Source organism: Astatotilapia calliptera, chromosome 13, assembly GCF_964374335.1.
Source record: "Astatotilapia calliptera chromosome 13, fAstCal68.1, whole genome shotgun sequence".
Lineage (NCBI taxonomy): Eukaryota > Metazoa > Chordata > Actinopteri > Cichliformes > Cichlidae > Astatotilapia > Astatotilapia calliptera.
In genome coordinates, this window is record NC_137434.1 from 11,260,915 (window position 1) to 11,286,139 (window position 25,225).

At 39.2% G+C, this 25,225-nt stretch overlaps 1 protein-coding gene across 3 annotated transcripts; it reads left to right on the forward strand.

Annotated features, from left to right (window-relative positions):
* The first annotated feature begins 752 nt into the window (after positions 1-752).
* Positions 753-24,431, forward strand: LOC113034578 (mechanosensitive cation channel TMEM63B-like). Of its 3 annotated transcripts, none has more exons than XM_026189252.2 (24): positions 753-1,097; positions 7,556-7,767; positions 8,046-8,125; positions 13,735-13,779; positions 14,886-14,976; positions 15,082-15,119; positions 15,216-15,358; positions 15,921-15,972; positions 16,082-16,190; positions 16,284-16,354; positions 16,821-16,898; positions 16,978-17,098; positions 17,507-17,640; positions 17,746-17,883; positions 18,366-18,519; positions 18,694-18,800; positions 18,920-19,006; positions 19,095-19,160; positions 19,358-19,520; positions 19,906-20,011; positions 20,205-20,372; positions 20,485-20,600; positions 20,719-20,790; positions 21,781-24,431. In XM_026189252.2, exons 2-24 carry the CDS (start codon positions 7,576-7,578, stop codon positions 21,958-21,960), a joined length of 2,511 nt encoding a protein of 836 aa, XP_026045037.2. In that variant the 5' UTR covers positions 753-1,097; positions 7,556-7,575; the 3' UTR covers positions 21,961-24,431. The 3 variants fall into 3 exon arrangements, with proteins under 3 accessions (XP_026045037.2, XP_026045036.2, XP_026045038.2); XM_026189251.2 differs by lacking the exon at positions 13,735-13,779 and adding an exon at positions 14,090-14,152 and having other exon boundaries at positions 844-1,097; XM_026189253.2 differs by lacking the exon at positions 13,735-13,779 and having other exon boundaries at positions 846-1,097.
* Positions 24,432-25,225: the final 794 nt, after the last annotated feature.

Sequence of the window (25,225 nt, forward strand, 5' to 3'; positions counted from 1 at the left end):
TGCGGTGTCACATACGCACATTACGCAATATATTTAAAGCTGCAATAAAAATGCTACGTTTTCTGGTCAACTGGATTATTTTTGCTGAATTGGTTTCTTTAGATGGTCTAACAATGGACACAATACAACATTTCTAAGAATTTTACCTGAAATTCCTCTGACAATTTAGGGACGCCGTCTCCATGAGTAGCCCAGAAAGGGATCTTGAGAGCCAGGGAAGAGCCATAATTACAGCAAATACTATGTCCGCTGAAAAGAGAAATAGTGTGTAGTTAGCAGCTAGTAAGCTAAAGGCATTAGCTAACAATCACATGGAAGCCAGACTAAAGCTTATAACAGAGCCGAACACTTCTTTCTTTATAGTCTTTGCAACAAATACTATATCACATATAATAATTATAGAAAGAAGCTTTAAGTTTAAAACAAATGTCTCGCTAATCGTTACCTATATTTTAATTACGCCCTATGCCAATGTCAAAAGTATGGCGTCATCAGCAGGCGACCACCAACCGACCTAGCAGATATATGCGTTATCATGTTGTTGTTAAATAATTCTTATTGCACTTAAGAAAATATGTTTTTATTTATTTAGTTTTATACGTATTACTGCGAACCATTTCATTTCCGTACAGACAGTCCTCACAAAAAGGAAAAGGTTAAACACAAAAACGGAGCTTGTTTGTCATTTGATTTACGTCATAGAGAGGCGCCAGCGGAATTGTAGAAATAAAACAGAATAGAAGCTACACGGTGAAGCGCTCCCTTATGGAGACTATGCCTATGTGATCTACTTCTGCATAAGACACGCTCCAACCCGGGCTGCCTCCAGTGTAACTGGTTGGGTTAGCGATAGTTGTTTAACCGGCTCACAGACGGTGATAGTAACTTTTGTCTTAGTACTGACACTTCGACAAACTACTTCCAGCTGGCTGTTGGTGGGCACACAGTCACTGGGTCGAAATCAGTCGACGGTCTTTAAATGCTGGACACTCTCCACCTGTTATTTGCTACGTTACGGGGCTACGTTAGCTGAATTGATTGCTAGCTCACCTTAGCAATTTGTTAAAGTTTCTGTCCCTTCTGCGTAGCATATCAAGGTAAGTTGATTTTCTTATCAGTAAACTTATACCAGCAGTTCGCAGAAATAAAAAATAAAAATATTACTTTGTCGTTTACAGTATCGAAAGCCCATCGTAAGCTCCTGTCAAACAATAAGAGGGTAAACATGCAGTTACTATTAGCGTCAGGCTAACTAGCCTCAGCTGTATTGAGAGCTGGTTGTTTACACAGTTCATGGAAGTTATGAAACAAAAATTAACCTCGTTGATAGTTATTATTTTGTTAAAAAATGTGCTTTAAGGTTGGTTTTATTTCAGTTGCCCTTCTCGCACTACACGCCCAAGACCAAGCCAGTTTCTTAATGATCTTTTTTTCTTTTTTTCCACGATCTGGTGGATCAATGGAGACATGCCAGAGTGTTCGTCATAAAAGCTTTTAAGAATATTTGGAGTTCCTTATAATTTCATGGCTACGCAGAGACTGCTTGTGCTTGGAGGCGTTGGACAATGAAGCTTTAATTTGCAGTCGTGACATTAAGCTGCGTGTTCAAAGGCAGTAGTTTGACAAGGGTTTAGCTAATCAATAGAAGATCAATAATTCCGAACATTACTCGGATGTCCATCAAGGTGGTTTTAATCGCTTTGTCTTGGGATTTGCATCATAGTAAAAAGCTAAAATCTACTGGCTCTTCTGACTTTGGCTTCTTCACGAACTGATGGCTGGTGGTAGCTTGGATATAAAACTAAATGCTATACTTGTGCGTAGCCTATACAGGGAAAGCACAGGCTGCTACCAGGCGTATTGTTTGCTCATAATGTGGTGCAATAGCATGAATAAGCATAAATGGGGAAAACCTTTGAAAAAGTATACCTCTGACATGTTGCCACTGATACCGTTTTCATATAAGCTGCAAAACAAAGGGCCCTTCCATTTTTCTTCTCCTTCTTAAATGCCTTATTTTAACTGCTTTGTGAAATACAAGCCTTTCTTTGGCCAGGCCTTGCTTCCATAAATATGAAAAATATACGTAAAAGCACCTTTCAGTCTGAATGCAAATGGATGCCTTAAATTCCATCCAGCTGCCCAGTCTTGAATTAATAATGACACTGAAATGGATAACCTTCCCTTTGCATTAAACCTCATTACAACCACTACAACTTTAAAAACAGATTTTCTGTCCTATCAGTGAATTCAGTAGATTGGAACATGTGCCTCCTTTCATTTTTATTTAAATTGGAATTAAATTACAGTAGCTGGATTACTTTTACAGGCATAATGCATTTCATTGGATTTATGTAACTCTTAAGGCTCGGTTGTACTGTGTAGTAGTCTTCTATAATATAGCATCAGCTGCAATTTGTTGTCTAGTTTTATTAGGATAGCAAATTATCTTTGTTGTTGAATTTATGCATTTTCACTGTAACTTAATGCTTGAAGACATTATGAAATCAGCCTGACATTGTCAAAATCTGTGATAATCAAAGCTGAGCCTTTGTGTGTTTGTCAATGATTTACTGGCTAACAATTCAAATAGATGCAATTCTGCATTATCAGCCATCAACGTTATTGGAAAGCTCTTGTGAAGTCTGATAATTGTCTTAATGCAGAGCACAAATTCATTAAAATGTAAAGGAGGTTTTTTGATCACAAAGAGGAAAAAGTATCAGTGGATTCAAAAGTAGAGTTTGAATAAATGAGCAGTTGTGGAAATGCTGTCTCTGCCAGGTTCCCTTGGCAGTTTTCTTACAGGGTGTGCACGGATTCTTTGTTTTTCCAGTTTCACATTGCTGATAAGTTTATCACGCAGTGTTTGAAAGCTGATGGCAGAAAGTCAGTTGGAATGACATGCATAAGAAGTACTTGTTCACTGGTTGTATACATTGAGTGCTGCTGTTATGAGCGCCAGGAAATAATTTACAAGGTGACTGCTTTGAACCAACACTCGTAAAAAAATACAAATGAAATAACAGTTTTTGTTTTTTCAAGTCACATGTCATAGCAACTTATTGTGAGTTGACCAAAACCAGTTCAGCTTCCTGCAAGCGCCTCATGTGTGTCCACCATGTGTTATATTTCACTATATTTAGCTGGCAAAGTAAGCCAGTGTTACTTGACAGCTGCAAATCTGCGACCTAACCCAGTGTTTTAAAGCACAGGTAGGGAAAAAAAAGCCTGTTCAAATATTTGACTTAGGATGGTTAAAGAAGAAATGACTTGCATGCGGTAATGGCATAAATATGTGTGCTGTTGCTAATTATACATGTAAAATATGAGAGTTTTGCAACATTGTGCATTAAGATGAATGTGGCCTTTAAAAAAAAAAAAAGGGTGTGCGTATGTGTCTGTATTAAGGCATCAAATTGAATTAGGAAGTCTGTTTGTCTGTTTTCATTTCATTTGTTGCAGTAGAGATTTTCCTGTGATTATTGCTGACTAATTAAATGGCTATAGTATCTGAGAAATTGAAACAAAGAATTTTTTTCTTTCTTTTAAGCTGCGACAAATGGTCTAGAGTGAATTTTCATCGAGCTTCAGATGGAAAAGCTTTGACTATCCTCCCATTACATTCACCCTCCTCATATTTGTAGTTGGAGGAAGCAAGCCAGACTGATGGTACCATGACAACTAGCGTCAGGTGGAAAGGTTGTACAATATTTATGCAACGCTGAGTCATGCTATGATCACACAGTGATGGCGCTGTTCAAATTTTAAGTAATTCAAATGCTCTTTGGATTTGATGTTAGTTGCAATCCAAAAGCAAGAAAAATCAGCCCTTGATGAAAATTTCATTGGTTTATTGGTTAAGGAAATATTGCAAATTAAAGTTCCTTATTGTGTATTCCAAGTATAATTCGTTTTTAGTTTTTTTACTAACAAAAATTAAACAAACCTCCAGGTTTTGGATTAAGTTTGAGGTTGTATATCATCTTCATTATAGTTTATTTATCTGTCATTCTTTCAGTCAATGTCTTCTGCTTAAATTATATCAATGTTAAATGTTTGGCTTGGAAGGACCATGTAGTGGTGACACATTGTTTGCTTATTTGACTGAAATCTATACATTATATTAATAAAACTGGTTAAAACATTATTACAATGGAGCTGATTTGCTTTGGGTCTAACAAATTGTGCCAAAAATGACTCCATGCAGGAAAAACCGAACTCTTATTATTGATTGGTGTCGCAAGTTTTGGTCTAAAAAGGCAATTTTAGGCTTCTGTTTTCTTTGAATCATTCATATGAGTAACAAATTTGAAGGAAATGTCTGCAGTAGAGCTGTCAAACAAAATATCCCTGTGAGGCAGAGCAAAAAAACCGCATATGTCTGTAAACAACACAGGATGGTCTGGAAAGAGTGCTCTATACAGATAAGTTAAAATGCTGCCCTTTGGCCACAGTTGCCAAAGGTATATTTAGAGAGAATAGGAAGCAGTACTGTACTTGTTAATCATAGGGATGGAAATTTTCTGTTTTTGCAGATGAAAATACTGTGTCATTAGGGAAGATACTGACATTAAAAGGAAGGCTGCACTCTAAAATGTATTAGTAGTTCACCCATGAACCATCAAACATAAACTGGGCCCTCACAGTGCCCAATATTTGAACTTCACTTCATGGGATATCTGAGCATAGATCCTAAACAGAATAGATGGGCTAGGTTATGACTTGAAGTGATTTGCAAGGATGAGTAAGTGCACATTCCTAATGCAGATTGTAAAATGGCTTGGGTTACTAAGTAACATGTTGGGTTTGAAACAATTGCGCCAGTTATAGTTTTGTTTTTGTTTGGGTTTTTTTGGATTTCATGAAATAAAAAGTAACCTTGCATTATCATTGTAAGAAATGTCCACACTGTATGTTCTCTACAGAACACAAGCACTTTATTACTGATGCTACTGATCCTTTGAACTTTCAACCACAAGTTTCACTGTGCTAATGTGAAGAAGCTGCTGGTCGATGTACACAGACTCTATTCCTAAGCTGGTGTTAGCTAATGTTACACACTGTTTACAGTAAAGGGAAGGTGGAAAATAAAGATTAAGACGATGACCTCATGGAATACATGTGAGCGCCACATCCTTTCTCCATATCAATCACAACTGTTATAGCCAAAAATCTGTTACAATGCGTTCAGACATTAAAATCCATTTAAAAGCAATTAATACACATAAAATGCTTGATGTTTGATGATCATTTGTCGATAAGTTAATATTTCTTTTTACTTTTGACGTCTCTAGAGGCAATGTAGAAATGCACTTCAAATATGTATATCGGCGTAATCATCAGTCTTTTTTTGCTTGATAAGAAACGTAATGCAATGAAATTCCAGTGTGTAGTCAATGCATTTTTAACAAGAAATACTAAATGGAAGGGAAGTTATGTTTACAGACACCTCAGTGTGATGTGAATGCAGATAATTGGGTAAGAAAGCAGGTTTAAGGAGACAAGATGACGGTAGCGACCAAAATATTGTGTGTGTGTGGGGGGGGGGGGAGGCAGGCAGGCGTGAACCCCTAGTAACACCATTAAAACATTTTTTTTTTTAACCCCAAAATACCTTTTTAGTATAGTATAATCAAAAATAAGCATAAAAAGAAAATTCTTTATTGCAGTTTTACTGTATTGTTAAAAAACAACAACTTTCTACTTCAAAGCTTTTTTTTAAAAACTGTCAACTTTTTGCATTTTCCAACAATATTTGATTCAACCCACAACTGGATGAGTTCAGATTATTTTAAACTACATTACATAACAAAATACATTCGGTACTTGGTTAAACTGTCAGATGTGTAAATCTATACAGTTGTGGGATTTGTATATTATGGTGGATGACATCACTCTAGAATCCAATTAATACTTGATTTGTTAGGCTTACTATCACAAATAATATATAATATAATGTGTGTATCAGGTCTTACAGTATGTTCTTCTTGATATACTTAAGTTGCTGGTGTCTGCTTTTGCAGTGGTTCAGTGTTGCTGAATGTACCGTGGGCATGTGCGTTGTGTCCTCATTGGGTTGAGACCGGTCCAGTTGAACTCTGTGGTCTCTATCGGCGTATTGTTCAGCTCCGGCTACGTCCCTCTTGAGTGAAGTCACAGCATTCCAGGGAGCGGATAAATGACTTAGTGTTATGGCAGATGAGCAGCATTGTGGTTGCTGCTGATAATAGTGGGTAGAAGGGCACAAGTATAGCAGTCCAATAATGAAAACGCCCTCTCCAGCTCTTCTCAGAACAGCTTTTTGGTTAGTATGTGTGAAATAACCAGTCTTCTAAATGTGTTGCCCTGTTTAATTAGGTTTAAAAATGATGTTTTGTGTCCTCCCTGCCAGCCAGAATGCTGTAATACTTTTACATTTATATGACGACTCTGTAGCATGGTGGGTCCAGAGCTTCTATATGTTAAAGTCTCAGAGGGTAAAAGCACTGAATGGATGGCTAGTGTTTTATTAGGATGGCCCTAATATTTGATACAGTAGTAGTAATTTACTTTTATTTCTAGACAAATGTTATCCTTTTTCTGGGTCAGCAAATATTTACCTTAAGTAGTCTGAAGTAATCCATCATTTTTCTGTGTGCTAGAGAGGAAAATTAAGCTAAACTTAAACTCACTTTGAAATGTTTGTAGTAAAATCCTTTTTGGGATTTGAAATACTTCTCCCATAATTCATTATAACGCTCAGACTTTTAAACATGTCAGTATCTTTTCATCATTATCCTTTAAGTAGATTTTTAAGTCAGCTGTTTGTTTCCTTCTGAAATGGATTAGAGAAATTTTGCTACTGGTAGGCTTATCCCAGTAGGCCAGATCTTTTAAGCCTGACTGGACTCATGTTAATGACGTAAACGCTGACTTTGATGTTGTCTAGAAACAATTCTCTCGTGCGATTACAGTGTTGGTCTCTTTACTGTTGCTGGAATGAAAAGGAAATGTCTGCTAGCTGACTGCCAAGATGCGCAGAGTATAATTTGTGCTTACCACAGTTGTTTCCCATGAATTCAGTACAAAGTTAAATATGTGTCATTAACACCAAAAGTGTCTGTAAAGAGGGAACAGAAAGTGTACTATGTTTTAAAAGCAGGATTTCAGTTGTTGTGCGGTCAGAAGTTGCCTCTCCAACATGTGATTATTGACATGACGGAAACACCAGCTGGTCATTAAAATGGGAAATAAAATGACATTATCTTGTGTGACAGGGCCTTTCTGGTTGTCCCCCTTCCATTTCTGATCATTTACTGGGTATGCAGACACTGATGTCGTCTTCTGAAAGTAGCTGACATAGACGGAAGAAGGGAGAATGGTTTACAGGTGGACTTGGTTGTACTGTAGATGTGAGGAGGTTTGGTTCACATGCTGCCTGGCTCCGTAGTCCAGAGATCTTTTTGACTCATTTAAGTTCCCAATCGGTTTTTATTTATTCTACATACACTGATTTCAGTGTATGTAGTTGTGTAAAAAATAAATAAATTAAAATTAATCTTTCTTTTTACAGGTTCTTGTCATGCTGCAGTGATGTACAAGGTACTGATTTTAATACTAACCTTCTGGGGGGTGACAGTGAACTGCATTGGAACATCGCCGGCACCATCCCGCAATAAATCTACGGAAATGTGTTACTCTGCTCGAATTAGGAGTACTGTACTCCAGGGTTTGCCCTTTGGTGGGGTGCCTACTGTCCTTGCCCTTGACTTTATGTGCTTCTTGGTGAGTACTTCTGTCACTCATATGGACCATAACATTACTATTTATGAGCACCTTTTTACGTAAGGCATAATGCTATCCTCATCATCACATGTGGGCTCTTTAATATTGTGTATTGTGTTGTCATTACAATTCTAAGAACTGAAATAAAAATAGTTCCAGGAAAGTGTTTTTAAACTATAAATAGCCCGAAGCACTTATGCAACTTTAGTTCAGTAGGTCCCTGTAATGTAAATAAAGGTACTGAAGGTGTTGACCTGCTCTTTCTCTTGTGCTTTTAGGGTCTGCTGTTTGTGTTCTCTATCTTGAGAAAAGTGGCATGGGACTATGGGCGCCTCGCTCTAGTGACTGATGCCGAAAGGTAATAAGAACACACTGGTCTGCTAGACTGGACCAGTCTAGCAACAAAGCTGTTAACCTCATTTTATCGTACATTTAATGGATTAACATGATTGGTAATGGTTATTCATATCTCTGGATGACGTAACCAGGTATTACGATGGTCTTCTAAAAATATGTATTTAATAGGGGTGCAACGATATTCGTATTGATATTGAACCGTTCGATACAGTGCTTTCGGTTCGGTACGCATATGTATCGAACAATACAACATTTGTAATTTATTTTATCAATTTTCCTTCTGACGATGCTGTCTGTGTTGAGCGCTCAGTGAATCTGCGTTCGACTACTCCGCCTAGGCTGCACTGTCCAGCGCAGATCCACTGAGCGTTCAACACAGACAGCATAGTCAGAAGGAAGAGCGCAGGGCAAGCTAGCGAGACAGAAGTTAAGCTCTCCTTGCAACAGGCAAATTGAACCTCATTCAGATCTGGCGTTTGGAATTATTTTGGTTTTCATGTGATGTATGACCCCGAAGGTAAGCGAGTCATGGACTCAAGTAAAACAGTATGTTGGATGTGCCATGCAATGCTCAATTACATGGGTGGGAACTAGTGTGTTAGCGCAGTTAGCTCGTGAACGTGTTGGCCGTCTAGCCCCATGCACGGGGCGATCGGCGGTAGCTCGTTAACGGAGATTTGCCGTGTTGTGGCGTTAAGGTCATTTCAACGAGATTAACCTGAAAGCACTAGTGGGAACACAACGAATATGACTGCACATTTACACCGACATCATCCTAGTGCAAAGACAAAAACAACAAGCATGCTACTAACTTTAGCCGAGTCATTTAGACAGCATGATTCTCCTTATGCTGCTGAGAATATAGCCCAGAAGAAGCGGATAGTATAGCTTTTATTTTGGAAAGAGACATTTCTCTGTAATAAACTCTCTTTTCCAAAGATGAGTGATTCCTCAATCAGATACAGGGCTCGCAATATCGCTAGCCCGACGTCCCGGAGCTAGCGATTTTTTTCAGTCGGGCTACCAAAATCTATCTCTGCCCTGCCCGTCGGGCTATTGTAGGAAAAATATATGTCAATGCTTTTGCATTCTTTCAGAAATGTAGCTGGGTAATTATGTCATTGGCATCGGTGAGCCACTGTCAATATGTGACATATTGAAATCACGTTTGAATTTGCGCTTGTTTTTTTGCTTTCACTTTGCAATCGTGCGAACTGTGTATAGAGAGCGACAGCACTGATCTGTGAGTGATGACAATTTGTGCACCAATTCCTCTGACATTGTCTTATTAATCGTTAGCTTACTATGCAAACATGACAAGTGAAATCTCCCACAGCAAGCTTAAACATGTGAGAGGTTGATCGCGCAGAGAATCGCTGAGCTTATGTGAGTGCGTGTGTAAAAGCATTTCAGTTCTGCTGAGCCAAATAAGACAGGACAGGGCGAAGAAGTGACAGCCAAAGAAAAGCTTACCACAAAACAGAGAAGTTATGACAAATCAGACTATAAGGCAAAAAGAAAGTGCAGCTTTATGGTTTCATGGACAAAAGAATTTCTGTGGCTGCGATATGATGAGCTAAATAACCAGGGCTGCACATAAGTGGTCCGCAGGTGCGCATTCGCTGTCAAAATAAAAAACACGCACAAGGGTTAGGGTTAAATCTAAAAACTGTACTTTTGAGTTAAAATATATATTTATAATTTTAATAAATGACAAATTAAAAATGCATGAACATTTTTTTTGTATCGAAAAAATATCGAACCGTGACACCAAAGTATCGAACCGAACCGTGAATTTTGTGTATCGTTGCACCCCTAGTATTTAATGTAGTTGATAATGGAAAACATTCATGTATTCACATTCATGTTTTTCAGAGCTGAAAAACATATTCATTACCTTTTGGTGGATAAAACAGACTGAAAACATTGTTCACAGGGTTGAACTTTGAGTTGTTACCACGTTCTCTAAACTACAGATTTTTAAATTATTAACCTACTCATTGTGTTACACTTATTTAACTACAAAATTATTTATACTGGTATGGTTATGCTATATTTTATGCACCAAATATTTATACTAAATTAGGTGTAACTTTACAAATGGCAAACAGCAAGCCTGATTTTTCTGCTGGGGTTTGGACCAAAGTTTCATGCAAGGCTTGTTTGTTAGCGTAGGTGTGAGCAGCTTAGGACTTTGCCAGACTTTGGTTATCCGTGTACACAGTTGGATTGTAATGTTGCCTTTTTTTAAATGGTGAAATCATGACTATGTGTGTTTGTGGGCACGGATTAACTGGATAATTTGCAAGAGATTTGACTCTGCTGTGTATCCAGCTTTCTTTATCTGCGGTTTATTTACCTTTAGACATTTGGCCCAGCTCCGAGTGTAATACTGTGTCTGGCTCACTCTATCAGTGTAAAGATATTTAACTACACATTCAATTCATGAAATGTGGTTCTATAAGGAAAAAATAGTAAAATTTCAAAAAAGATTTATATAGACAGAAACTTTATTGTCACATAATTGTGTATCTTAATCCCTTTGGTTTATCGTGAATAAAGGGAGGTCTCTATCAATAGGAAAAGCTGCAAAACCTTTGAAAATGGAGATAAAAGTCCAAAACCTTTTGCCATCTTTCACATTTCCAGCCTTCCATTGGGCCGTGTCAATTCTAGCACCTGGATCTTATGTTTGACACACCTGCTCCGCAGGATTGCTGATTTGATTTTTACATTTTACAACTTTTCAAACTAGTTTTCAAGCTTTTTTTTTTTTTTTTTAAACTAATTTTAATCATAATAAAATAACCTAATAGATTAGGCCTGAAAACAGAGAATTGATTTGTTTGTAAAAATATTAATTATATCATTTAGCCCTACAAGGGTCGTAATTTAAGTCCTGCCATCGTTTCCTTTTGGATGTTTTTTGACCCCGAAGAGGAGGCTAATTCCTCTGACAGAAGCAGACATCGTGAAGATTTTAGCCCAGACAGGAAGTCAGTTTCAGCACTTTTTCCTTGAAAAGCACCCTTTCAGTCTGCCATGTGATGGTTTGTACTTCAATACATAGTTTATCCACTTTGACATTATAAGGAAAAAGCCTGAAATTGACAAAGAAGCAAAAAATAATTAAACTATTGGTACTTTATGTACCCCTAGTTCATCAACATTAATGTCCACATCTAAGCCCGGAAGACTGTAGTTCATGCTATTGTATGATGATGTATTATTGCCAGATAAATTAGGATGCTTAACTAGAAAAGTTTTGGAAGCAGCCAAATAGATGCCTATTAACAAAGAATGATTTTAGGGCTACACCATAAAATTAAATGGATCGGATTAAGAGACTGAATTCAGACCTCTTTGACTGTGAACTCTGGGAACTACATGACACAGTGCTCCATTACCCATGTCCCCCCTGCTGTGTTTGTGTGATGTTGCAGCTAGACTATTTTTGCAGCTGCATGTGAGCAGAGGATGAGGTTGCAGCATGGTGGGAGGATGGGAGGGGGGTGGCAGCATGGAACACTTTTGTAACAGACAGGAAATGTAGTTTGTTGTCCCACGACACTGTGCTGACTTCAGATCATTGTCTTTTTTTCATGTTTTGAAAAGAGGCTGTTACCTCTCCAGGAAAGTTGGACAATCAAAAACGGGGATTACATATGATGAATGTTTTGTTACAGCTGCAAAAACAAAGTGGTTACTACATCCCAGGGCCCTATTTCAGGAAGCCGGTTTAGTGCAAACTCTGAGTAAGTATACCCTGAGTTAACGAAAACTCTGGGTTTTCGGTTTCACAAAGCGAGTTTAGATTAATTCTGAGTGAGTTACTATGACGACACTCCGTGAAGCTAACCTGCCCCCTAGCAGGTTTACTTCAACTAACCCTGACTTTCTCCGCCTCTTTGTCAGAAACCTGACTGTAGGAAGTGTCAGACATGGCGTGCCCCTTCCTTGAAGAGCCAGTAGATGTTGAAGCCCAAATTCTCCGCAGAGCTCTCCGGAGAGTGATTAGAGCGCGTTTGGACATTTTATCATTTCCTGATGATTTTCTGTGTGAACGTTACCGTTTCTCAGCACAATCTATAATTTATTTGGATAACATCTTCAGGCCTAATATTGCGCATGTGACACATCGCGGACATGCTCTCAGTTCTGTACATATTATTTGTATTGCACTTCGGTTTTTTGCAAACGGGAGCTTTCTGTATAATATTGGTGACGCTGAGCACGTTTCCAAGGCTACCGTCTGTCGGGCAGTCAGGAATGTTACAGTTGCACTGAAACGTCTCCTGTACTCGTTTGTGGTGTTCCCCGGTCATAGACCCACAAGATTTATCAAAGAGGGATGCCACAAAATTGCAGGTATCAGGATGAACGAAACTTAATTCATGATGTGGTGATACTTGAACTACTACTTAAATTTTACATTTATTTTCACGGTTCCCAGGCGTGATTGGCTGTATAGATGGTACTCACATTCCAATCATTGCTCCTTCAGTAAATGAAGGAGACTATGTGAACAGGAAGTCTTTCCACAGCATTAATGTACAGGTACATAGTTCCCTGTAGCATTTCAAACTAACAAATTATTTCATTATAGTAATGGATGCTAATTTGTGTTCTCTGCACTGTGAAGATCATATGTGATGCTGCCTACATTATCACAAATGTGGAAGCCAACTGCTCAGCCTCTGTGAGTGGTGGTGGTGGAGGACCTCCACCTGTTTTTCAGGCCTCCGCTTTTTTTTTCTGTTGGCTATAACGGGTCACATTTGAGCATACAGAGTAAGCAAATATGTACTTGTAATGTGCTCAGATAATTTCAATAAGTGCTTACAGAAAGAAAATTAATGTAGCCTCTAACTGCAATCGATTTACATCGGACAAACAGACCAAGCACTATGGCTCATAATACAATTACACCTTACCTGTTTGGACTATATTTTTATATTTCATTTTTACTTGCTGCCAGGCACGTTTGGGGCCTGTTGGGTTGCACCTGCGCTCACATCACATCACAAAATAAAATGTATGAAATAAAAAATAAAATAAAAAATAATAAAATAACGTGTTAAATGGGTGGAAATCCCTAGATCAATGTTTAAATTAACACTCACGCATTGACTCTGTTGGCTATGTTTTGCCATGCATGCTCCCTTTCTTTTGCAGCTGAGGCTGTGTTACTTTTTTTCCGCAAAATTTGCATGTTATCGGCATATGCTGCCATCAGAATTTCGGCCTCAAGCGCTGTAAGATACATTGACCGCGCCTTCTTTCCCTCCGTCTCCATGGTGACTCGCTTAATCTGTGCTCCACTAATCAGGGCTTTATGTATCCTCGTGCGCGCGTTTAACTTGGGGTTAAAGCAACTCCGCGTTGATCTAAACCGGCTTCCTGAAATAGGGCCCAGGTCCTGAACACGTGTGTATGGCTGGATAATGTATCCTAGTGTGAACAGAAACCTTCATTGGTATGTTTGTGGTGTAATATGCCTACCCAGATTTTCTCTAAACCAGTTCCCTTGTTTTTTTCCCCAACAGAGTGATTTCCTCTTAACTAAACTGAATGGCTTTGATTTACTTTTTTTTTTCTTTTTTATTATAGAAGAAAAAGGGATACATTTTACAGTCGTCTGGAAGAACAGGAATTGTATGTTATCTCTCATTATCATTGAGTTTGTCTTCTTTCCTTTTGACATTCTGTAGACCGTCTTACTCATAATTACTCTCTGCTCAGGGTACACTGGTTTCTTCGTGTTTTTCCTCTTTTTTTTTTTTTTTTTTTTTTAAACTCTTGATGGTTTGGCATTTTCCTTCTTCAGGCATTTCCTAGCACCAGGCTCCGACTCATTCTCCTCTCTTTGTCGCTCTCATGCTTTTGCCGTTGGGTGTCCCTGTCCTCTCTCACTGTCCTAATCGGATCTTTGTCTGCTAATCTGTGTATTGACCTCTTTATGAAGCACGGGCTTCTTCTGTGTGAGCACACCGCATGAGCAAGACACACAGGATGCTTGCGGGGAAAGGTAATACTTCCCTGATCTGTGGTTATTCATAGACAGGCCCTAACATGGAGCACCTACAGTGTAACCTGTGTACTAGACCTGGCATGTGCAAGAGGACTGATTTTTCCAGCGTCAGGCTCCTTACTCATTCCATCAGATTTCTTAGAATCCCGGGTGACGTCATCTTTTACAGTAGTATTGAACTCTAAGTAAAATAATAATTCCAGCAGAGTCTGAGTTCTCTTCATAATGATATATGTAAAATCAATTGCCATTTCCTCTCAGGGGCATGCATTAAATTCGTATAAAGTAAATAGATTTAGCAAGGACAACCTATGGCTCTGCTGGAAGAACTCCCCAAGTCTGTCTCTGGATTGTTGCTTTGTTTCTGTTTCTTCCTCTGTGAATGGTTTCTGCCGTGTCATTTTTATTGCACCATTTATTCTGACAGCAACGGTGCAAATAACCTGTAGCGCTTAGCTCCTAACACTGCATGAGATGTGGCTGCAGAGATTGTTTCTGAGGTTTACTGGTTTACCACCTTAAATCTGCTGTGAACCACACACAGCATTACCTTGGGTCAATCTCTTCAGATCATTTCACAGCGTGTTTGCTTTGTGTCATTACCTTTGCCATACTGAAGGTTTATCCTTTGTCCTGAAAGCTAGAGCTAATATCCTTGTATGGTATATGGTGATGTTGGGTAGTTGTGTAATGTCATGCAAATGCTGTGTGTTGTGTCTTTTTCATATAGCATGGTTTCTCCTACTACATCTGACATGCATGAACGCTATGAGCGCCTCACATCAGTCTCTAGCTCGGTGGATTTTGATCATAGAGACACAGTAAGTGTGCTATTGCTGCTGCATAATCTTGATGATAATAATAGTAACAATAATAAAACAGGAAAACTGGTACAACATTGTGAAATATGTGCTGTTCTTCTTTAGGGGTTCTGCGATTGGTTAACTTCTATATTCCGGATCAAGTGAGTCAGCCTGTTTTAAAGTCTATTTTATATAAAAGGTTGCAATTTTCTTTGTTCTGAATAATGATCAAGGTGTCCCCTGTTTTCTTTCTAAAGGGAAGACGAGATAAGGGAAAAGTGCGGTGACGATGCAGTGTATTACTTGTCCTTTCAGCGCCACATCATTGGCTTGTTAGTAGTGGTGGGCGTGCTCTCTGTTGGCATCATCTTGCCAGTGAACTTTTCTGGAAATCTGCTAGGTGAATAAGAGTAACATTTAAGAGGCTACATTTTATTTTAAATATTTACGATAGTTTTTCTCTAAATGTTTGACCAGTTTGCTGCTTTTGTTTATTTTATTTCTTTTCCTTTGGTTTTTGGTATTTTATCTTTATTCTGATTTGGGGTTCTTGTTGGGGTTTTTTTTTTTTGTTGGGGGGCGGGGTTGACCTTTTGACAACCTTCTCTGCTGCATAGATCTGCGCAGTTCTGTGACTGTTTTAGAAAACCTATAATGCACAGAACCAATGCAGTTGTTGGTGTTATATGTTACTGCAGACCAATGTTGTGTGTTACCAGTTATGTTCTTTCACTTGTGCGAGGATAGTCATTTGCTAAACTAACAGGTAATTGGTCACTAGGGTATAAGCACTTTTTAGATTTTTGGAAGGTCAGTAGTCAAACGATTCTTTTTCCTACAAAAAAAATGATCCTTTTACTTTTCTCCCAATTAAAACCACTTTCCACATTTCCTTGCTGTGTTCTGTGCAGAGGTTGCTTTTCAATCAAGTGATTCTCTTGCTTCGCTTTTTCTTTCCACAGAAAACAATGCCTATAGTTTTGGGCGAACCACTATAGGAAATCTCGGAGCAGAGTGAGTAACGGAGCGTCCCTTTTATACTGCATAAAATGCTATTAAAGAAGTTAATTGGGTCTTCCCTTTGTGCCACTAATCAAATCCTTTTTACATTCTGTTTTTCAAGTAACGCACTACTGTGGCTGCACACCATCTTTGCATTTCTTTACTTGTTACTCACGGTGTACAGCATGAGACGGCACACATCCAAAATGCAATACAAGGAGGATGACCTGGTGGGTGGCACGGTTTCAGAAAACCATGTTTGGATACACGTCAGTCTGTGTGGTGTTAGTGATTGTCGCTTTTTTTTTTTCATCTCCATGTAGGTTAAACGCACTTTATTCATAAATGGGATCTCCAAATATGCAGAAGAAAAGGAGATAAACCAGCACTTTGAGTAAGGATTTTGCCCCCAGCTCCACGGTTAATTTTAACTATAATGAGACTTTATCTGTGTATATAAATGGTACAGTACTTTGGTGTCATGGCTGCTTTGCAGTAACTCTATTAAGTTAGATGAGAACCATTCCTTTTTCTGTTAGGGTTAGGGTTTTTAAGGCTTTTAAGGTTAGGATCAGACAATGGCAGGACTGTATGTGTAATTCTCCGTAATAGAAGGCAGATGAGCAGAATTAAGTAAGACACGTGCCACAGTGGTTTAAGATTGAGATTGGGGTGGTTTGGCTCAGATCCTACCTGACCAAACAGTATTAACTGCAATTGTATATGTGTCCCTGGTATTTTGACTTGCAGATGGTATTGTAATATTTGAAAAGTCCCTGTGCTGATATAAGGAATGTGTTATGAATCGTTGTACTTTAAAATGGACTCATTTTGTCTCCTTCTCTGCCCTTGGTTCACAGGAAGGCATATAATTGTCGTGTACTGGAAACTCGTCTCTGTTACGATGTAGCCAATTTGATGTATCTTAGCACTGAAAGGTAACAATGTTTTAACCAAATATGTGTTTGCATGTTTGAAGATCTTCAGTAATCCTAATTGCTGATGCCTTAATTTCAGGAAAAAGACAGAACGCAGTAAGAAATTCTTTATTGACCTGAAGACACAGGGGAAGATTACCATGGTCAACCCAAAGCCCTGTGGACACCTGTGCTGTTGTATCGTTAAAGGGTGTGAACAGGTGAGTATAACTTTACCTTAAAACAGTGCATTCTAATACTGGTGTAGCTTATGTCGAAACATAATGTATGAAGTGTGGACTCTGTAGTGAGATCAGTTGAATAGGTATGGGTATGAACTGAATCTTTTTGATCAGGTTAAAAATTCATGGTTTTTCCACTGCTCCTTCATGAAGCTATGGGACTGTGTAACCCCTTAACACACTAAATGGCTTTTACTGGTTAAATGCAACAGTTTCACATTGGTAAATGGTAAATGGCCTGTATTTGTATAGCGCTTTACTAGTCCCTAAGGACCCCAAAGCGCTTGACACATTCAGTCATCCACCCATTCACACAGTAATCCCAGTGTATCCCAGTAAACCATTAAAAAATATCATCACTTTTTTTTTTTTTTTTGTCTTTCATAGGAAGAGGCAGTGAGCTTCTATACCCGTTTGGAGGCAAGCTTAAAAGAACAATGCAGGAAGGAGAGGGAGAAGATCAACTCGAAACCTTTAGGAATGGCTTTTGTCACCTTCGAGGATGAAGGCACAGCTGCAATGTACGTACGCTTACCCTCATGGGAAAATAAATGTATATGTGTCTGCTGCATTGTTTTTGAACTGACAAGCTCTTTGGCTCATTACCCAACGATCTCTGTTCCCAGAATTTTAAAGGACTTCAATGCCTGCAAGTGTCATGGCTGTCAGTGCCGTCGTGAGCCCAGAAGCTCTATATTCAGCGGCAAACTGCATACACAAAAATGGACCATCGCCTATGCCCCTGATCCACAAAATGTTTACTGGTAGGAACACATTTAAGTAACAAGTGCTGCTGCTGTTCGTAACTGTTTATTCATAACGCTCTTAACTGATTAATTTGATTCAGTACCATTACTTACCCATATAAGGCGACGGGATGTGGGGAAGTAATAATAAGGTTTCTGGGTGAAATAGAAGTCACAAAGACAGGGTGGGTGGAAGGGAACTAAAACTGAGGTTTTATTTTATCAGCCGTTCTACTCTAAGAAAATCAGCCAAGGCACATCTGCTACTAAGCAACTGTGGCTTGCTTAGTGGGGTGAGATCTACACAACACCCCCACACAGCAAAACCACAGTAGGGCTGCTTGGGATGTAATGAGTCCATTTTTCAAAAAAAATACTACCTCACTCCAGATGAGCTATTGTTTTTTAAGCTGCAGTATCAGTTTACCAGCCAGCTGTGTCCGTAACTGCAGGTCATCAGACTGTGTCAGTCTAACCGCTGTATAACCTTTATCCCACAGGGATCATCTGTCACTGGGAGGATTGAAGTGGTGGCTCCGCTGCTTGTTAATCAACAGTATCCTCTTCATCCTCCTCTTCTTTCTCACCACTCCTGCCATTATCATCTCCACCATGGACAAGTTCAATGTTACCAAACCAGTGGAGTACTTAAATGTGAGCGTCCCAAAATTTGAATGCTTGATTAAATTTTAAGTTATAAGCATATTCATGTTTTTCTCTTAGCATTTGAGTTCAAGGCATAACAAGTCTGCATCCTAATACAGAAGCACATGAATTCACCTGTTTAGTTACATAAACATATCCTCGTCTGTCTGATCTGTTCCTCAGAATCCAATCATCACCCAGTTCTTCCCCACCCTCCTCCTGTGGTCTTTCTCTGCCTTACTTCCTACTGTCGTCTACTACTCTGCCTTCTTCGAAAGGCACTGGACCCGGTACGGTTTAAATTCTCTGCGGTCAACAGTATTTGAGTTATGTAGTCTTTATTTTAAGTTTAAAGTGATTTGGTGTATTGCATAAATTAATGTGTTCACTTTTTTATTTGGTTGTATAGGTCAGGAGAAAACAGGACTACGATGCATAAATGCTACACTTTCTTGATCTTTATGGTCCTGTTGTTGCCCTCTCTTGGACTCACCAGGTAAAGTATGTTTTTATTTTGCGCTGCCCAGCAGTACAAGCATCTGAAATATTTCAGATAATTAATTTCATTTCCTGTTTCTTTGCAGTTTGGATGTTTTCTTCCGGTGGCTTTTTGACAAAAGTTTCTTGCAGGAAGCTAAAATAAGATTTGAGTGAGTAGTGTACGGCACAGTGCTATGCTATTATATATAGAGCAGTATGTGATTTGAATGTATTTAATATTTATATCAGTCCTTTAGCAATACCAAAAACATCTTGAATTAATCTGTAATGAAACTGAATCCTGCAATAATTTTCAAAGCTCATTTTAGTATTTTTGATGATTGCTTCTTTTTTCTTTGCTTTTTAGGTGTGTTTTCCTTCCTGACAATGGAGCCTTCTTTGTAAACTATGTCATAGCATCTGCATTCATCGGTAATGCCATGGACTTGCTGAGGATTCCTGGTTTACTGATGTACATGATCCGCCTCTGTCTGGCTCGCTCTGCAGCTGACAGAAAGAATGTCAAAAGGGTTAGTGAGACCATATGATGGGAATAAGGGCACAGAAGGGTAGATGCACTATGTGCAGTGCTCTTAATGTGAAAAGATATTTACATAAATGTCTTGGGCTTTTGGAGTATTGCTGACATGAGATACTTGACTAGTTAGAAAAATTTTCTCTGACAATTTTCATATTGGATCAAATGTTTGAGTAATATTTTAAATCGCCTGGTGTGATTGCGGTTGTTTCACTGCCACTTTTATGTTTGTACTGTGTGCTGAAATACAATGGTGAAAACTATGTAATCCAACCTTTTTATAACAACTGTCGATTATTACTCAAAGAAAAAAAAAAAAAAAGCCACATTTGGTAGTTAAAATGTTTGTTTTAAGTTGGCTTGTTGTCTCTTTATAGCACCAGGCTTATGAGTTCCAGTTTGGGGCAGCTTATGCCTGGATGATGTGTGTCTTCACTGTGGTTATGACCTACAGCATAACCTGCCCAATCATAGTCCCTTTCGGTGAGTTCTGCTGTTTAATAGCCCCGCTAGCTTGCTCCTGTTTCACTTTAACATGGTTTGCTGATTAAATTACAGCAGGATAAACATGTAGAGGACAGACAGCATGCAGTGATTCAGTTCTTTATACAGTGGCTTATCGGCAGGCCTAATTGGATTAGCTTTACTGATTGGCTTGCCTCTGTTCCCTGTGCAGGGCTGATGTACATGCTGCTAAAACACCTAGCAGACAGATACAACATGTATTATGCATATCTGCCATCTAAATTGGACAAGAAGATCCATTCTGGAGCTGTAAACCAAGTGGTGGCTGCTCCTATCCTCTGCCTGTTTTGGCTTCTCTTCTTCTCCACTGTTCGCTCGGGTAGGAAAACGACTCCACCTAGAGGCCACTCTGGTCCTTAACACATGCCTGGTGTTATTTATGAAAGACAGATCCCAGTGCAATAAATGTCTCTCCCGGTTCTTTCCTCCAGGGTTTTCAGCCGCAACATCCATGTTTACATTTGTGGTTTTGATCATCACAATCATCATTTGCCTCTGTCACGTCATCTTTGGGTATTTTAAATATTTCAGCGCTCACAACTACAAGGTTGGTAGATGGTCACTTTTTATAGCGTATTGCTGTTTAGAATCATGCTGATTAGCCATTCTAGTGTTTTACTCTAGTCTCATGCTCAACTACTTTCAATGTGTGTTTTCTCTGTCAGATTGAAACAGAGGCTGTGGACGGATCGGAAAATGGAGACTCAGCGTGTCCTTCTGCTGCCAACAAGGCAGCGGTATGTATTCAGTGGTTTATCAATGTCAACATGAACCTCAGAGCATCCTGTTAAAAAGCAGGATGCTCTGCCAAAGCCTTTAGTAGCTGAAGTCAAAAACAAAGGACAAAGATGGGTAACATATAGTTTTAATGCACAATTGTGCTTTTTCAGTGCATGTGGAGCAATGTTAGTTTACAGATGAATTATGGATGGGGTGAGATTGTGAAGAACTTCACTACAGCAGGCTGTACAACCAAAATTATCTAACTTGCTTGATTTTGAAATTGATACTGTAGCTATATCTGTTAGGAGGCTGAAGGGTGGCAGTGGCAGGTGCTAGTATTTTTAATGATGGCAAAACACATCCATATATGAAGACAAGATGCATGCATCAAACAGAATCTGTTAAGAAACCTACCTATCCAAGACCACGATTGCCAAAGAGATATACTCCCGTTGTCCCCTGCATGTCCAAAGACATGCAGTTAGTGGGGTACAGTTAATCAGTAGGCCAGCGTGTTAGCATGGTGGTTAGCACTGTTGCCTCACAGCAAGAAGGCCCTGAGTTCAATTCCACCATCAGGCAAGGGTCTTTTTTTGTTTGCGTGGGTTCTCTCTGGGTACTCTGGCTTCTTCCCACAGTCCAAAGACATGCAGTTAGTGGAGATGGGTTCATTGGAAACACTAAATTGCCAATAGTTGTCTGTGTTAGCCCTGCGACAGACTGACATCCTGTCCAGGGTGTACCCTGCCTCTCACCCTATAGTAGCTGGGATGGGCTCCAGCCCCGCCCACAACCCTGACAAGGTTAAACGGAAGAGACAAAGGGAGTATAATCAGCATGCTTCTTGTTTAACAATACATTTCAGTTAAGGATAAATTAGGAAAAACACACACATATGGTAGAACCTGTAGAACCAAGCCTTAAAAAAACAAAAAACCTTGTAGAGAAACATAAAGATGAGTACCAAACTGTAATACTCTTTTATTTCTGACTGTCCCCTACAGCAAATGTACATTGCTGAGGTACTACAAGAGCCAAATTCAGATGAGACTGGTTCTGGCAGCGGTGAGGACGACGGCCAGGGGTCCTCACAAGACGAGGAAATAATCAGTGTTGACAATGGCTTAAATGAAGCCTTTCAGTCTGGTGAGGACAGCCTAATTGATAATGAAGTGCGGCAATGATTGCACCTGGGAATAGAAAGCCAAGTCACTTTAGGAGCCCACTGAATGAGTGAATTAAATGAGGAACTGAACCAACGGTTCTCCGAAACATCTCATCCTCCTTGGGGGACCTTCCACTAACATAAGCACCCTGCCCTGTCTACTAAGAATTAAACGGACTGTCGCACAAAGACTCTCACATTTCCTTTACTGGGCCTCGCCAGGCCGTATCCTATGTGTACCTACTGGAGAAGGAATCTACTCTGGCATCGAAAGGGTAGCAACATCTTCGTGCTCCTGACGCAACTGAGGCACACCCCAGTCGCTTTCTCTGGACCAATGGAAAGAAGACATTAATGCATAAGGAAATCATTGCCTTGTCTTGTAAGGGGAGTTACCTTGGTATTGCACCCGAATGACAGGACCAGTACGCTCCACTTTCACTAAGGTACTGCAGTATGGCATGCAGCTTCAAAAACGTGGAGAGATTTCTCCCATAATTGCTAACTGCACTAGATGTTTTCAGAAAATAAGAAGATTAGGAGAGATGAGCGCATGAGATGATGGGAGCAGCCTTTATGCCAGATAGTGCTATCAGTCCAGATGAGATGGTCTCACATGATTCTTCCAGTTCCATAGAAGCCTTGAAAAACTGGGGAAAAAAATGCTACTTAACACTCCAGGAAGCTTTGACACTGTACAGCTATTAAAAAAAAATCTCTGGATTTGTAAAATAGCCTTTTTTTCGACATGTATTTATTGGTAGGCATGGAGTTTTTAACGCTGTCATGCTTTACACACCCTTTAAGCTGTGGAAGAAGATAATTCATGTCTCAGCACACTACACTGATAATGATCTTAGTTTCTGGGTCTGAACCTTTTGTTGGGACTGCAGTTGGAATGCTGCTACTAATGCTGCCTCCAAATAAAAAGGGAGGAAACCTTTGCACGGTTGCTGCAGAAGGACCAGAGCTGAGAGCCTGTGGAAGGTCTAGCTATGAGGAAGGAGAGAAAGGCCTTTTTGGTTCCCCCTTCCCCGGGTCAGTTTTAGATGATGCTGACTGTGCTTCTGTACGCGTTGTTCTCGTTTCCTTTTTGTTTACGTTTTCCTGTAAGTTGCTTGAAATTAAGTTTTAGTTCAGGTGGCTGCCATTTTTCTTCTTTTGTCCTGTCAGGCCCTCTTTAATGTCAATGTTTATGTAGACACTTTATCATGCCGATAGCTTATTTTAAGTTTCTGTAGTCAATGAGGAGAGATTAGGGGTGTAGACTGTTCTTTTTTTTTTTTCTTTTTTTTTTCTTTTCTTCGATAACACTAAATAATGGGCAAGATTTAACTATAACAGTTACAGATTTTTTTTTTTTGTGTCGTACTTGTCTTTAATAGGAAAGAGGGGATTGTGAAGGAATCGAGTTTGACCCAGAAGTGTCTGTGAGCATATAGACATGCTCTAAAAGACCACATTTGATCAAGAAACGCAGCAACTCTAATCAGAATACTTTAACAACATTGCAACACTACGAGCTACCCTATGAAATGTTTAAAAAATGAAGAACATTTATGATAAAAGGCAAAGCACAACTGCTGTCTGTTGACTTAATGATATGGGATCATATTAAAACACGTTTTGTACCAGCTTTTGGAACCATAGACAAAATAAATGTGCGCTAACTGATCTTCCACTTGTATGACTGATGGAGAAGGGCACATCTTGGTGTATTTGTACCACGTATAGGTTCATCATCATGGTACTAACAAGACAATTGTATGACACCGCTGATTCCTGTGCTCTTTGTATCACGATTAGGTGATTTCGTTTGGTTTTTGTTTGTTTTTTAAATATACCTCTGAGCTGGCTTGAACTGTCTGAATGTGTCAGCACAGGTAACACATCTTTTCCAGTAACTCTAATCTCAGTTCAACTAACATTTCCATGTCTCCACTAAGCACTGGATGTAGTTAAATATATCGTATTTGGTGAGATAAAGGTAGGATACGAGTGGTTCTGTATTTAAGCAACTTTAATGGGACGGTTCTCTCACTAAGCCAGATGTTTTATACTGTATTCAACCTTACTGCTGTCCAGCCCAGTGCTCTTGTATTTAATTTGCTTATAGATCTACGTTTGTTAGTCTCATGGTTTCAGTGATTTCTGTAATGATGGATTTTTCTTTTGTACTATCTTTGTAAGATCTGTATAAACTTAATGCAAATAATGGGGTTGTAATTTTTTTTTAAACAGCAGGTCTCTAACGGAGGTTGTGGGCTTGTTTGTCTCTGCATCTCAAAAAGTGCACAGTCACAATGTTTTGTTTGTTCTGTTTGTGCTTTGCCTTTTTTAGGTTTAGATCATTCTAGATATTGAGAGTAACAATGGCATATCTCAACATTCGACTTACTCGTTTATCATTCTTTCCATTGGTCTGTCTGTACAGACATATTCTGTACTTCCCCTGAGTTCATTCAACAATAAATGTGTTTAATCAGCTTAGTTGATGATAAGAGTTTCTGTTCAATCGTCCAGTGGTAGAGGAATTTAAAGTAATATCTTTCTGATATTATAATTTTATTTTATTCAGTTGCACATGAAAGCTGAATTTGTGTTCAGTTCTATACAATCGGGGTTTTGCTGTTGCAGGTTTATTTGGTCAATTAGCAGCAGCTTCATTAGTTATACCTCACTGGTACTGGGTTGGACCCCCTTTTGCCTTCAGAATTGCTTTAATTCTTCGTAGCACAGATTCGGCAAGGTGCTGGAAACATTACTCAAAGGTTTTGGTCCGTGTTGACGTGATAGTGCTGTTTAAATGGATTAGTTGGTACCAGAGTGTGCCCAAAAAAATACACCACCACCACCTCTGAGCCTTTGATATGAGACGGGATGGGTCCATGCATTCACGTTGTTTATGCCAAATTCTAACTCTACCATCCAAATGTTTCAGCAGAAATCAAGACTCGCCAGCGGGCAACTTTTTTTTTTCCTTCTTTTATTGTCCAATTTTGGTGAGCCTGTGCAAACTGTAGCCTCAGTTTCCTGTTCTTAGCCGACAGAAGTGACGCCCACTTTGGTCTTGTGCTTGCTGTAACGTGTGGTTATTTTAGCTGCTACTGCTTTCCTGTCAGCTCGAAGCAGCCTGGTCATTCTCCTTTTGAACTCAGACATCAACAAAACATTTTCATTTAGAGAACTGCTGCTCACTTCTCGTTTTCTGACCATTTTCTGTAAACCCCAGAGATGGTTATTCAGCCATTTCTGAAACACTCAAACTAAAGCACCTTTCTGTC